Below are 13,129 nucleotides of genomic sequence, written 5' to 3' on the forward strand. Positions count from 1 at the left end.
AATATATGTTTTGCATATCGTCAGCCTTTTCTACGTACAATGTTGTTTAGTATTTGAAGATGTTTCTGCAACATATAACTTTGATATTTCAGTTGTTTTTCTGTTTCTTGAATCTTTTCCTGGATTTGAGCTGGTGCAATAAAAAAAGCCATCAACGAGGTCACCGAGGCCTCGACTATGTGATTAAAAAAACAAAAAAAAGACCAAAGACAGATGAGGACGTTGCATTTGGACAAACGAACAAATCCCAACTATACTGATTATTATAAATTCTATTGGGTTTGTTAATGTGAATATTGAGTTTGTATTTTCGTGGCAAAGATGTTTCAAGTTACCTTTGAAGCTCAATCATCTTTTCTCTGTTACATTTTTAACTTTTTATAAACACAAATATGGTGTCTTCATGTTCAGGGATTCAGACTCTGTTTCAATCTGACTTGTACCAAAATACCTTTGATGACTCTGACACACACAGAAATACTAAAACTGGGTTGTGATGTTTTTGTTTTTACTTTTTTATGAGGAGTTTATACTATTTTCAGCTTTTTTTTGTTGTTGTTGCTTATTATTTGCTTATTTGTTGTGTCTTGTATTTTGATAAAGGCGCTTTTCGTTCTCGGACCTTTCAGTGTCTTTTTGTCATTTTTTTTCTGCAATCACTTCACACACGCGGTTATTCTATCAAGACTGCAGTTTTCAATGTTCACTATTTTTGTTCTGTAAGACAATATCAAAAACTAGAATGACCACCTGGCAGTTTTATACCTCCACTAACCACACAAGTGGTAGTTTACATGTACACTGCTAAAAAAAAAATAAAGGGAACACTTCAACAACACATTCTAGATCTCAAGGAATGAAATATTCCAGTTGAAAATCTTTATTCATTACATAGTGGAATGTGTTGAGAACAAAATAACATAAGAATGATCAATGGAAATCAAAATCATTATCCCATGGAGGTCTGGATTCAGAATCATACTCAAAATAAAAGTGGAAAAATCAGATCACAGGCTGATCCAACTTCTGTGGAAATCTTTTTTCCAACAAAGGAGCAGATAGCGGTCCCGCTGCTGGGTTGTTGTCCTCCTACGTCCCCCTCCACGTCTCCTGGTGGACCGGCCTGTCTCCTGGTATCTCCTCCGTGCTCTTGACACTGTGCTGACAGACACGGCAAACCTTCTTGACACAGCGTGCATTGATGTGTCATCCTGGATGAGCTGCACTACCTGAACAACTTCTGTGGGTTGGACACCGCCTCATGCTACCTCTAGTGGTGAGGACACTGGCAAAATGCAAAAGTGACCAAAAACCATCCAGAAAGGACGAGGACAGAGAAATGGTCTGTGGTCACCACCTGCAGAACCGTTCCTTTATAGGGTTGTCTTGATAATTGCCTCATTTCCACCTGTTGTCTGTTCCATTTGTACAACAGCAAGTGAAATTGATTCACAATCAGTGTTGCTTCCTAACTGGACAGGTTGATTTCACAGAAGTGTGATGACTTGGAGTTACATTGTGTTGTTTAAGTGTTCCCTTTATTTTTTATTTAAGTGTTCCCTTTATTTTTTATTTAAGTGTTCCCTTTATTTTTTGGAGCAGTGTATATTTGTCCAAACCCATATAGATATTAAACTCACACCTTGACCTTGACCTTTGATCTCCAAAATTTAAACAGCTCATCGCTGAGCCAAAATAAACATTTCTGAAAAATTTGAAGAAATTCCCTCAAAAATTGTGTTCACAGGCATATATTACCGTGAGGTGACAGTGACCTTGACCTTTGACCTTTGAACACCAAAATCCCATCAGGTCACTGTTGGTACAAAGTGAATGTTTTAAATTTCAAATTTGAACAAATTCCCTCGAGGTGTTTTTTTTTTATATGTTGTGACAGACAAAGTGAACGTGAGGTCGCAGTGACTTTGAACTTTGACCTTTGACCACCAAACCCTAATTGCTTCATCTTTTGAGGCCGAGTGAACGATTGTGCCACGTGAGGAAATTCTATCTGAGCGTTACTGACATATCATGTAGATGTGAATGTTTCAAATAGGGGTCACAGTGACCTTGAACTTTGACCTTTGTCCCCCAAAATCAAATCAATTGATCCTTATTATCAAGTGAATGATTTTGCCAAGTTTGATCAAATTCCCTCAAGATGTTTTGGAGATATCACGTTCACAAGAACATCAAACCGACAACAACATCTATCGAAGGAGCGGAAAGATAAAAACATAACAAATATTCCCTTAAAGTCGTGAAAAACTGCCATCAACATGTACTGATTTTGATCTTTTATTAAAGAACCTCATCTTTCTAACAGCAGCTCATTTCAATAAAGAAAAGTCTCTAAAAATAACCTCTCACGTTCCTCTGACCTGACGCTGGGCTCAACAAGACACGCGCACACACACACACACACACACACACACACACACACACACACACACACACACACACACACACACACAGATCAGCAGCTAATATACACCAAAAACAGATCTAGTGGAATAAATTCTACTCGTGGCCTCAGTTGCAAAACAATCTACATAATAAAAAGCTAAAATGTAGAAAATGAAGAAAATACGAGCTCTAAAATATCCTGTAACAGATGGAATCTAAAAGTATGAAGGATTCAAATATATACAGGAAAAAAGTGTGTTAATAACACTTAATGTTCATCCTGATTAAACCAACAAACAAAAATCTCCGACTACAGGCACTCGTTAAGTCAAAGCTCTAAACCATAAATATTTTCTGTTTTCACTTGAACTCGTGTTGTAGCAAAGCAACCTGCCGGTCGTCCAGCCGCGGTTCCTCGTGTCACCACATGGGGGCGTCGGGCCGATTACTGCAGAGGGAAAGAGAGGTCAACGTTTTACAAAATACAGAAATAAAACATGCAATACTGTTAATAAATCCCACATCTCTCCCCCTGCTGATATACTGCTCGGTTTAAAATGGACTTATATTATTTCTGCTGCTGTTTTTACTCTTATTTATTACAATATTAATTGGAAATATATTTTTAATCTCTGCTGTGTGTCACAATAAAAGTGTAATTAAACGAAGGCGTCTATAAAACAGCCAGTGGTCTGCCGGCGGGGAAGGTGTGAATGAAGTCATCACATTTTAAGAGAGGTGTTTCCAGACACTGAACAGGGTGGATGTGTGTGTGTGTGTGTGTGTGTGTGTGTGTGTGTGTGTGTGTGTGTGTGTGTGTGTGTGTGTGTGTGTGTGTGTGTGTGTGTGTGTGTGTGTGTAACTGCCAGATGTGTCACCTCAGGACGGGGTGGACGAGTTCTGGAAGGATCGGATGCTTCCCTTCAGCAGCTCCGGTTTCACAGCGCTGCGTCTTCTCGTCCTGATTCAACAGACAGAAACAAACTGATACATATAAATATAAATAAAGATATAAATATGTTAATATTAAATGTATGTTTCTGATACACAGTGATAGCTCAAAAATGTGCAAACATTTTAGGCATGAAAAGTGATGTGAAAAGTAAAGTCTCAACTGATTAATTAACTTAATTCAACGTGCAGCATCATTTCTCTTTGGTACATTTGCACACAATATTTCAGCATCTAATAAAGTTTGTCTCGGCTCTCCTGTAGATTTAAAAACTCTTCTGTCTCTTCATGTGGTCCCACACGGACTCCACGATGATGAGATCAGACTCCTCGTTCAGATTCAGGTGTGTTGGAGCTGAACGCTGTTAATCCTTGTTTAGTTAAGATTGGATTACCTGAGTGTCCTCAGCGGGAGCGTCTTCCTCAGCGGGGAGAAGAGGTGAACAGATGGAGCTGGAGGAAGCATCGTCATCCTCAGAGGAAGAGCCGGCAGCTGTTTTTAAATTACATTTTTGTTGTTGTTGCTCGTTACAGTGAAGCAGCAGAGCGGCGTGCAGAGAGACGTCTTTACTTACAGGTACAGACGTCGGATTCGGTCTGCGGGAGAATCGCCAACCTCTGCTCCAACTGATGGATGTAGTCCAGCAGGCCCTGAAGTGGTCCGGGTCCAAACACAGACCGGAGCACCACAGGGAGGACACAGGAGAGCAGAACTGGCTGTGATAATGGCTGCTTACTTTGTAAAAAATTAAAGATATCCTCAACACTAATAATGTATATGCGCTACATGATGACTGTGGGATCTTCTACTTTAACATGCCAGCGAGTTTCATTTCAAAAACACCGTCGACACGTGCTGACATCACAGATCACATTTATCAAATATATGTAGTGGAATCAAATGAACTGTTTCTCTCTAAAATGTTGTGCAGTAAAAGTACAAAGAGGCAGAACATTTTAAATCTTAAGTATTTAAATGCAGTATCTTGTGAAACTTCATTTGAGCCTGAAAACTAGAAACTGGAAGTCTGTTTTGTCTTTCTTTACGTGTTGTTATGGGTTTAATCAGCTTGTAATGGAGGCAGTGAAGAGTAATAGGGTGACAAAAGAAGGCGAACAAGAAAACGTTATTCAAACTGCACCCATGTAAACTCCACATTTCGGGGCAACCTCCAAACCAGGAAGTAGAAGAGCAGCTCCTGACTGAAGCCCCTCCTCCGGTAGAAAAGTGCATCCTGAATAAATAAATCTGAGCTTGCCTGTTTGTCCGACTGCTCCTCTCCCTCTTCTTCATCCTGGATCTTCCTCAGACTGACTTTCAATTCCTGCAGCTCTCGCTTGGCGTCGCTCAGCAGCACCTGCAGGGGGCAGCAGCATCACACTCAGATCCTCAAACCCTCTGACCCGACCTGAGCTCCTCCCCAACACCCCCCCCCCCCCCCCCCCCCCACACACACACACACACATCTGACTCTGCTGGCGTCCTCTCTCTCCTGCTCACATGTCGCTGTGAGGAAATGTTTCCTGACTGTTCATGGAAGCTCTTCTATTTGTGCCAGTATGTGAGAGTGATAAAAGCAGCTCGCTGAGCTCCAGCACACTTCTCCAGTTTCCAAAAAAACAAAACCTGAGCGACTGATGACGCGACACCTGAGCAGCTATATTTGGAGCCGAGCGTGTTTGTGTATTAAATTAAATATGAGTGACGTGCTCTGATTCACTCACTTTACTGTAATCTTTCTCTCTCCTGAGGTCGGACTCGACTCGCTCCCTCTCCGTCCTCTCCTCCTGCAGCCACTCCTCCTTCCTCTGCACCTCACAGCTCAGGTCTTGGAGTTTCTTCTTCTCAATCTGCATAAAAAACATGAAAACAAAACAACCAATCAGTTGAGATGGACACGTAGGTGACTGCACGCGCCTCCACCAGGTCCTGCTGCAGCCTCACCTCCGCTGCATGTTTGTACGCCTCCCTCTCCAGAGCCCAGTTGGCCCGCTCCTCCCGCAGCAGCAGGTTCTCCTCGGACAGCTGCAGGGTGAGCTGGGCCACCTGCAGCCGGGCCTGGTGCAGCTCGGTGTGGGTGTGGCCCTGACGGCCGCCCAGCTCCCGCAGCTCCCGGCGCAGGCTATCGGAGAGGTGGTCGCCGGCCTCCAGACGCTCCTGCAGCCCGAGGACCTCGGCCAGGGCGGCTTCGTTCTCCAGCTGCGGAGGGACGACGGGAGGAGAATCAGAAACACTTTGAACTCTTCCTGTCTGCGTTTCAGGACCGTCGGCATCATCCACTCACCTGCAGGGCCTTCCTCTTCTCCTCGTCGTGCTTCATCTGACAGGACATCTTCCTCACCCTCTCTTTCAGCCTGCAGCACCGAAAACAAGCTCAGTTTCAAACTGGAAAGACTCGATGTGAAGAGTTCACATCAACCTCCAACACTTACCTCTCCACCTCGTTGTTTTCTTCTCTCTCTCTGTCAGCCAGAAGCTTGAAGTCGTCCTCCAGGTCTCTGATCCGCCGCTGACTCTCGACCTTTTCATCCAGCAGCTTGCTGAGTTCAGAGGTCAGATTTTCCTCACTGTACTTCACATCCTTTCAGTGTTGTGGAGAGAAGACACGATATTTTGGATACGTTTTCTTAATGATCTCATTTTGCATTTGTTCCATCAGGCGAGGTGACCCGTCCTCACCTGGTGTCGTCCCTCGATCATCTTCAGCATGTCTCCGCTGTGTCTCAGGTTGTCTCTGAGCTCGACGACCTCGTCCGTCATCAGCTCTCGTTCGCGCTCCCACTCCGTTCTCGCCTTTCTGCCGTTTTCCCTCTCGTCCTCCGTCTCCTGCTTCGCTGCGTCCAGAGCTCGCTGTAAGTCCGCCCGCTGCTTCAAACACTCCTCCAGACGACTCTGTTGACGAAGACAAGACGAAGTTAAAGTTCTGTACGACCGCATCGCGACATTCAAACTTACTGGAGCGGTGCCGACGTGTCCTCCTCCCACCTGCAGCAGCTGAGCTCTGGGCACGACCAGGAGCATCTCCTCCTCTCCGTCCTCCTCATCTTGCTCCTCTTTCAGAGTCTCCAGCTCCTCCAGCGGTTTGGGAGAATAGAAGGTGAAGGGACGACTGCGGGCACGCACCTCTCCGTCCTTATCCACGTACACAAACTGGTACTCCACAGGACCGGGGCGGGGCAGGTAGGAGGCTGCATGGACGGGACATTTATTAGGATTCATTTGAAAGGATTACTTTAAATTTGTTGTATTAAACAGAACAAACAAAACAAGATCCACGCTGACAACAACAGACTTTGTTCCAAGAAACTTCACATCAGCATCTTGATCTTATTTTGGCTTCAGCATCTCACCTTGCTGTCTTTTTACAGTGAAATCTGCACTCTACGACAACAGAGCAACAACTGAGCGTAAAACAACCGTCAGTGATGCTGGACGCAGTGAAAAGTGCTTCTTTACTTTTTGGGTTTTTAACATAAAAATAAAGACGATTTTTTTTTTTTTTTTTAAATTTTTTTTTCGGTCGTGTCTGGTTGAATTCTCACCCTGGAAAAGTGCACAGTAGTCGACGCTGGTTCCTTCAGTGTAGCCTTCAGGAACCAGAGCCCATGTGTACGTGTAATACTGTTTGACTGAGGACCAGCCCATCTGTGGCGGGATAGAAAAAGACATTTAACGACATTGAAGGAGCATCTCCCATCGCGACTCTCGTGTGCTGCGATGCTTTCTGCTGTACAGCGGAGGACGGCGCTTCAGGGGCTCAATCTACCTCAAAAATCCCGATCCAATCTCTGCTGCTCCAGCGCTGCTCCGGGGTCAGGCTGTAGTGGCACTCCACCCGGGTCTGGGGGAAGTACAGCTGCCCCACATTACGAAACACCACGGCGGCCTGTTGATCCATGGTAACGGGAGCGCCTCGCTGTTGAAGAAGAAAACACTCACACGGACTCGGAGAAACGTGCTCCGGTTTCAGTGTGGACGAGGACAGCTGATGAAAGGCGATAGCAGCGTCGGTTCAGGAATGCAGCTCGATCATAACACACTGGTCACCTGTGGCCCGACGACGTGTCTAAAAAAACAAGAAGCTCAGATACTCAGAGAACTGAGGTTATAACATAAAGACTGAACAAAAAAAAAATCAACAACAACAACAACAAAACAGATGCTGTGGAGCTCAGAAACAAAAAGAAGAAACAATAAACTTCCATTCTTATAATATTTATTATCTACTGATCTAAAAGGTCATAATGACTCCACTTTATATTGCAATTGCGAAATCATTTTCTTCTTTTTTATATTTCCTTCCTAAAAGCCACAAAACTGACATCACAACTGCATCATAAAATCACCACAAATAAAAAGGAACATTTTGCATTTACATAATTAACACACAATACATTTAGTCAACAATTCAGTTCCTTAACAGTAACAATCTTTCTACTGGTGTCTTAATGAGGACAGTTGCTTCTTGAATTTATTAATTAATGTATTATTTATGACTCTAATAAATTCTTACCTGTTGAGAGTCCAAGTGTGAAGTCTTTTCTGCGACCTCACGAAGGACAGCTGCGTGAATCAGGAGTCTGAAGATAGTGATGAGACATCCCGTCAGGTGTAGGGAGTTTCACAACATCCTCTCACTCAACCATGTGGACCTCCTCCCTCTCCCCCCCTCCCCGTAAACAGAGTGACTCATGGGAGATGTAGTTCATGTGTGAATGGCTCATCAGACAACAGTGCAGCGCTGCAGACTTCAACTCCCACAGCAGGACTCAGTTACAGGACAGTTACTGGAAAGTTACTGGACACAAGAGCTGCTGTTACTGCTAACTGCAGTTCTCAGTAGCATCACATGAGGAGGGGGAGGAGGGGGGGTTATTTCCCAATATCTTTCTTGATAAACTTCAGTGCACCTGACATCCTGATATCAGTGGAAGGCAGAAAAACAGCATAATAAATGCAGGCTCATCTCTTGAATGCATGATTCACTGATAAAGAACAAAATGAGGAAATCTTGTACGTGTTTCAAACTGCTCTGATAACACTGAAGGAGGGAAAAACACAAAACAAACACAAAACACAAGACAAACAAAAGTGTAACACTCATCAACTATTTCCATGTACCAGTATTTTGGACGAAGACTGATTGTGTAATTGAAATGTTCCCACTTCGACCACCAGACGGCGGTTTAGTTTCAGCACAAACCCCCATTCAACAGGAGGGACAGTTTCTAAGGAGTCAAGATGAAAAGTAAATCCAGAATTAAACCCTGAAGATCATCAAACAGACAAACACACATTTTCTAAACGAAACTATCAGAGTAGATGAATCCAGGTCTGAATGTTTTTGACTCGTATACAACTTGTTAATAAGCAGAGTTGAAGTTTTCTACAGTTACAAAAGACTTCAAAAGCAATAATATCAACAATATTTATTCATTATAACTTACACCTGTGCTTTTTCCTACTGTGACAGAGAGAGTTTTCAGTCCATGACAGGCTTCATCTAAAACTTGTTTTCCATCAGCCTAAAGCTAAAGTGCTGGAAAAACCTCCTGACGAAAAAAAACAAGTTTTCAGAGGAAGGATGAAGGTAAAAAAACCCACAAACACAGTTATTTTGGTCCTTGGAGAGCTCTGAAGGGAGAGAAGGGACCGAGGGAGGATCCAGATGTCACATCGCTGCTTCGGGGCAAATTTGTACACTTAAAAAAAAAAAAAAAAAAGAAGGTTTTTACATGTTTTCGAATTACCGTCACTGCCAGAAAAAGTTGATAAAAGTTCTGCACAGCAGGTTTCAGAGTGGAGGACGGTTTCCATGGTAACGTTGAACATGTTTCAGGCACATGAGGGAAGAAAAAGGAAGAACAGAGAAAAAATACTCTTCCAGCTTTTATCCATCAAACATTTATTTCAACAGGAAGCTTTTTAATGACCTGGTAAAAAAACAAAAAAGTAGGAAAATCAGAAAACACCATGAAAAATGATAGTTTTAAAAAATACGAAAAACGTAAAAAATAGTGTTGTATAGAAGTCCACCACACACAACAAATAAAACGGTACTTTTACAAAATGTTCTTTGTAATTTCACAATCTTTTCAATAATCTCACCAATTAAAAGTTTGTTTTTTCTTCTACAGGTTCTTCAGAAGGTGATCAGGTGGCCGACTGAACAAAAATACAACGATGAATATTCACATCCACCCTGAGTTTATACTTTGGCTATAAACGCACAAATACAGCATACCTGAAACATCTTAGAGTTACATTAGTGTAGAAATAATTTCAGCTCCACCATCTACTGCCATGCAGTATAAATCTGATCTGTATAAAAAAAACAACATTCAAATAGAGAAAGTTGCAGAGCAGGTGTGTTTACAGTGTGATAAGAGTTGTAGAAGGCACTCGTGTGTCCCACTCTCTCTTTAGAGGTGTTTACTGTGAGCATCTGTGAGGAACCTGCAGCAAACCATCCGTAAAATTAAAGTCCCAAACTGGAGCTCCTGATCCAGACTGCCGTTAGAAAGAGTCGGAGGAGGCGGATCGTCTCAGGAGCTGCTCAGCAGCGACAGAACATCGAGTTCTGTCAGCTTGGCTTCAGCGGCGGTTTCCCAGCCCTTGTTGGCGAGCGGGTTCCTGGGCGACGGGTGCATGAGGTACTCGACTCGCACGTCCACGCCCGCAGCAGACAGAGCCCGCCGCGCCTGCCGCTCCGCCACCTTCCCCACGCCGATCACCATGGAGACGCCCAGCGCCTCCACCACCTGGCACAGCGCGATGTCACAGAGGGCCAGCAGGGCCTCGCGCTGGGCCGCGGGCAGCTCGGGAGGCGTCAGGTTCTTCCCACTGGCGCTCACGAAGATCAGAGGGCAAAGGTTGTGCACGAAGCAGTGCTGGAAGAACAGCGCGGGTTCACGACACAGTTTCCTGAAGAAGCCCCAGAAACGGGCGCCGCTCACTTCACTCCGGGTGCAGGCGAGTCCCGTGATCCGCCGCTTGGGATGCTCGTCGGGAGGATGGCCGACCTCTCCTGTGATCTCCAGCCAGTCCACCACTGACTTCACCTCCCCGAACGGGACCTGTGCACAGAGGAGCAGATTATTCAAACTTTCTGAACTCATGACAATCGTAAAAGAAAAATATGACATTCACTGAAACTAGTCGGAGTTTACTGAGCTGACCGGTACACAAACATATGGAAGGAAAAAGTAGAAGATTCTAAACACAAGCAGCATCAAGACTCAAAAAGGTACATTTCAAATCAGATTCATCAATTAAAACTATTTCGTAATAATAAATGATCTGCTGGTTACAGATAAAATGCTGTATATTCTGCGTTTCCTGTCCCTGAAAATGAAAGGATGTGTTGCTTTTCTATCTGATTTTCGGTAGGTTCTTAAACTCTGTCAACTAAAAAAAAAGGTTTGTGATGTCATCACCCTGGTTTCTGGTAAACTTGTAAAAGTAACTGACAAATTAATAAATAATGAAAACTGTAACATGAAGCTTTAACACTGATATATATTGAATCTAAACAAATGAGAGGCCCAATTTAGGAATATGTACGTCATTATCTGTCTGTCTGTCTGTACTCCACCTCAGGGCCCTGACACTTGGACACACTATAAATATTAGGATTTGAAATGCATATTATGGCCTCTGAGCTCCTCATCAGGATTCATTTTGGCATGTGTCTCTGCACATGTTGTTGTTGTTGTTGTTGTTGTTCGGTGCAGCTTCCGCATTCCCAGCCAATGAAAAGAGTTGACAGTGAAGGTGTAAATGATGCTTTTATCACCTCCAGGACCAGGACCCCTCCACATGTAGAAACCGTGCAGGTGCTCACCCCGGTCTGCGCCATGCCGAAAGGTCCCGGGTTCATCCCCAGGAACAGGACCCTCTGTCCGGCCTGGCAGTACCTCTCCACGTAGCAGCGGTGGGTGTCCCAGGCGTACTCCAGCGGGTTGTAAATGTACCGGACGGGCTCGCTGAAGGTGAGCCGGCGGAGGTGGACGTTCAGCTCCAGCTCAGCCTGCAGGACCCGGGAGGACGGGGTCCCGCCGGCGGGTTTAACGTCCTGCTTGTCTGCGAGCCCTCCCGGTTCACCGGCAGACGAGCTGCTTTCTGACATTTTATATCGAGAGCGTTAAATAACTTCCGGTGTGAGCTATACAAACGGAGCATGAACGTCTTATTTTAATACCGATAACACGCCGTGCTGAAGACTTTGTGTGTTTCAGGTTTTGTATTTTTCTGTCGCAGTTTTTTTTTTTTTTCTTTTTTTTTTTCTTCCTCTGCAACTTCCTGTCAGTTCGTCTGCGGCCGCATTCAGAGCGGCTGCTGCCATCTACCGGAGCTCTGCTGTCATTACAGCCAGGAGGATCCATGTTGAGTGGATGGAGCTGCTGCCTGTAGAGGACTGCAGTCTATCTATCTAAATGAATAATGTGTCCCAACATGCTGTTTTTAAACGTCCAGTATGATGCCCATAAAAGCAACACACTTTGCCTGAACTACTACTTAGATTAATCACTATGTTAAGCTGCGGTGGACAGAATCCGGCTTAAACTAAGTCTTTACTCCAGGCTGTTCCTCAGTGTCCCTGGAAGTGTCATCCGTCAGCATATTTTCCCTGAATATAATCCCACCACAGCGTTTGGGGTCTTTCCCAAAGGCTCCTCTCAGATAAGCATTGCCAGTCTTTAGGACTCCCTTTGCTCTGTTTTGTAACCAACGACTCAAATCGGCAGCCGGTTTGGAGAAGTCCTCCTTTAACAAATCCTGTTTCCATGGAAACAAGTGCTGACAATTAGCTCGTTATTTTTTTTTTTTCCAAATCTATCTCCCCAAACAAAACGGGAACATAAAAGAATAAAAAACAACAACAGCAGCATAGAAACAAGCATTCAGCGGTGAAGGTTTCACTTTTCTTTGAAGCGAGGTTACGAGCTTCACCACTCACCTCCCACACGGTTTTCATACGAGGCTGCTGCACCACACACACACCTCAAGATCAAGAAACACGTCTTACAACATTCACGGTGCAATGTTCATTTAAGTGCAATATTTAGATTTATTCATCAATTTTAGGTATTTAAAATGTGTACATTTATAGGAGGTGTCCTTTAACTGTCCATTTGTGTTTAAAATTGCACTCATTAGGGGTCCAAATTTCATTGAATTTTTCTACAATGACAATAAAGGGTTTTCTATTCTATCCTAAAATGTGTAATGTTTCTTTTATTGGCAGCTGGAATAAACTCAAGTCTTACCACCAAATTTACAGGAATATTTTCTCTTACAGACTGTGACAACTTTGTCATCAATATGATCCCAGTTAATAATGTTGATGAGCTTTCCCAGGGCCAAATAATGTGACTTACATCCAGGATGTCCTGCTGTCGGTCGGTGCTCCTTTAATCCTCGTTCATAGATGTCGTGTTCTCGCTGTCAAAACCATGAATCCTGTTTTAAGAGCAGAATGAATGAGAGCATCTGAACGCAGGTCTGAGGGGAAATGACACAATCGCACCAACACATCTACACAAGCTGCAGAATGCATTTAAAATGTGGGAAGTCGGTGGATCATCGCAGTTCTTCTGTTTTTGTGTATTCTGAATATTTGTTTTGATTTTCAGTCGTATATCTTTCACCTCCATCGCTTCACCTCTTGCGTTCATGGTTAGATGAACCCGAGACAAAAAAACTCCTTCAGCTGAGCCAAACCTGCAGGAATGTAATAACTATAAACCATGTAGAACAAAGAAAACGTGA

The 13,129-nt window shown here is 43.8% G+C and overlaps 2 protein-coding genes across 6 annotated transcripts; both read right to left on the reverse strand.

The window, feature by feature from the left end:
- Nucleotides 1–2,285: 2,285 nt before the first annotated feature.
- calcoco1b (calcium binding and coiled-coil domain 1b) lies at nt 2,286–7,957 on the reverse strand. 4 transcript variants are annotated; one of them, XM_069155530.1, is made up of 14 exons: nt 7,872–7,957; nt 7,125–7,424; nt 6,901–7,003; nt 6,344–6,546; nt 6,038–6,250; nt 5,791–5,939; nt 5,643–5,712; nt 5,303–5,557; nt 5,083–5,208; nt 4,617–4,715; nt 3,933–4,008; nt 3,753–3,850; nt 3,285–3,367; nt 2,286–2,854 (listed from the first exon to the last, which is right to left on the reverse strand). In XM_069155530.1, exons 2-14 carry the CDS (start codon nt 7,254–7,256, stop codon nt 2,827–2,829), a joined length of 1,635 nt encoding a protein of 544 aa, XP_069011631.1. In that variant the 5' UTR covers nt 7,257–7,424; nt 7,872–7,957; the 3' UTR covers nt 2,286–2,826. The 4 variants fall into 4 exon arrangements, with proteins under 4 accessions (XP_069011631.1, XP_069011640.1, XP_069011649.1 ...); XM_069155539.1 differs by lacking the exon at nt 4,617–4,715; XM_069155548.1 differs by lacking the exons at nt 2,286–2,854; nt 3,753–3,850.
- Nucleotides 7,958–9,237: 1,280 nt separating this feature from the next.
- smug1 (single-strand-selective monofunctional uracil-DNA glycosylase 1) lies at nt 9,238–12,118 on the reverse strand. Of its 2 annotated transcripts, none has more exons than XM_069155569.1 (2): nt 11,154–12,118; nt 9,238–10,434 (listed from the first exon to the last, which is right to left on the reverse strand). In XM_069155569.1, the coding sequence occupies exons 1-2, from the start codon at nt 11,484–11,486 to the stop codon at nt 9,904–9,906; spliced, it is 864 nt and encodes a 287-aa protein (XP_069011670.1). In that variant the 5' UTR covers nt 11,487–12,118; the 3' UTR covers nt 9,238–9,903. The 2 variants fall into 2 exon arrangements, with proteins under 2 accessions (XP_069011670.1, XP_069011679.1); XM_069155578.1 differs by having other exon boundaries at nt 11,202–12,113.
- Nucleotides 12,119–13,129: the final 1,011 nt, after the last annotated feature.

This window comes from Embiotoca jacksoni, unplaced genomic scaffold, assembly GCF_022577435.1.
Source record: "Embiotoca jacksoni isolate LCO1_2020_lvr unplaced genomic scaffold, fEmbJac1.0.p SCAF_1, whole genome shotgun sequence".
Classification (NCBI taxonomy): domain Eukaryota; kingdom Metazoa; phylum Chordata; class Actinopteri; family Embiotocidae; genus Embiotoca; species Embiotoca jacksoni.

What these genes read in the sequence shown, in the direction of transcription:
- calcoco1b (XM_069155530.1), bottom strand. Translation starts at nt 7,256, where the DNA reads ATGGATCAACAGGCCGCCGTGGTGTTTCGTAATGTGGGGCAGCTGTAC. An exon ending in CTACTGTGCACTTTTCCAGG is followed by an intron (nt 6,547 to 6,900) that starts GTGAGAATTCAA and finishes CCGTCCATGCAG; the next exon opens with CCTCCTACCTGCCCCGCCCC. An exon ending in AGAAGAGGAAGGCCCTGCAG is followed by an intron (nt 5,558 to 5,642) that starts GTGAGTGGATGA and finishes GTCCCTCCGCAG; the next exon opens with CTGGAGAACGAAGCCGCCCT.
- smug1 (XM_069155569.1), bottom strand. Translation starts at nt 11,486, where the DNA reads ATGTCAGAAAGCAGCTCGTCTGCCGGTGAACCGGGAGGGCTCGCAGAC. An exon ending in GAGGGGTCCTGGTCCTGGAG is followed by an intron (nt 10,435 to 11,153) that starts GTGATAAAAGCA and finishes CTCTGTGCACAG; the next exon opens with GTCCCGTTCGGGGAGGTGAA.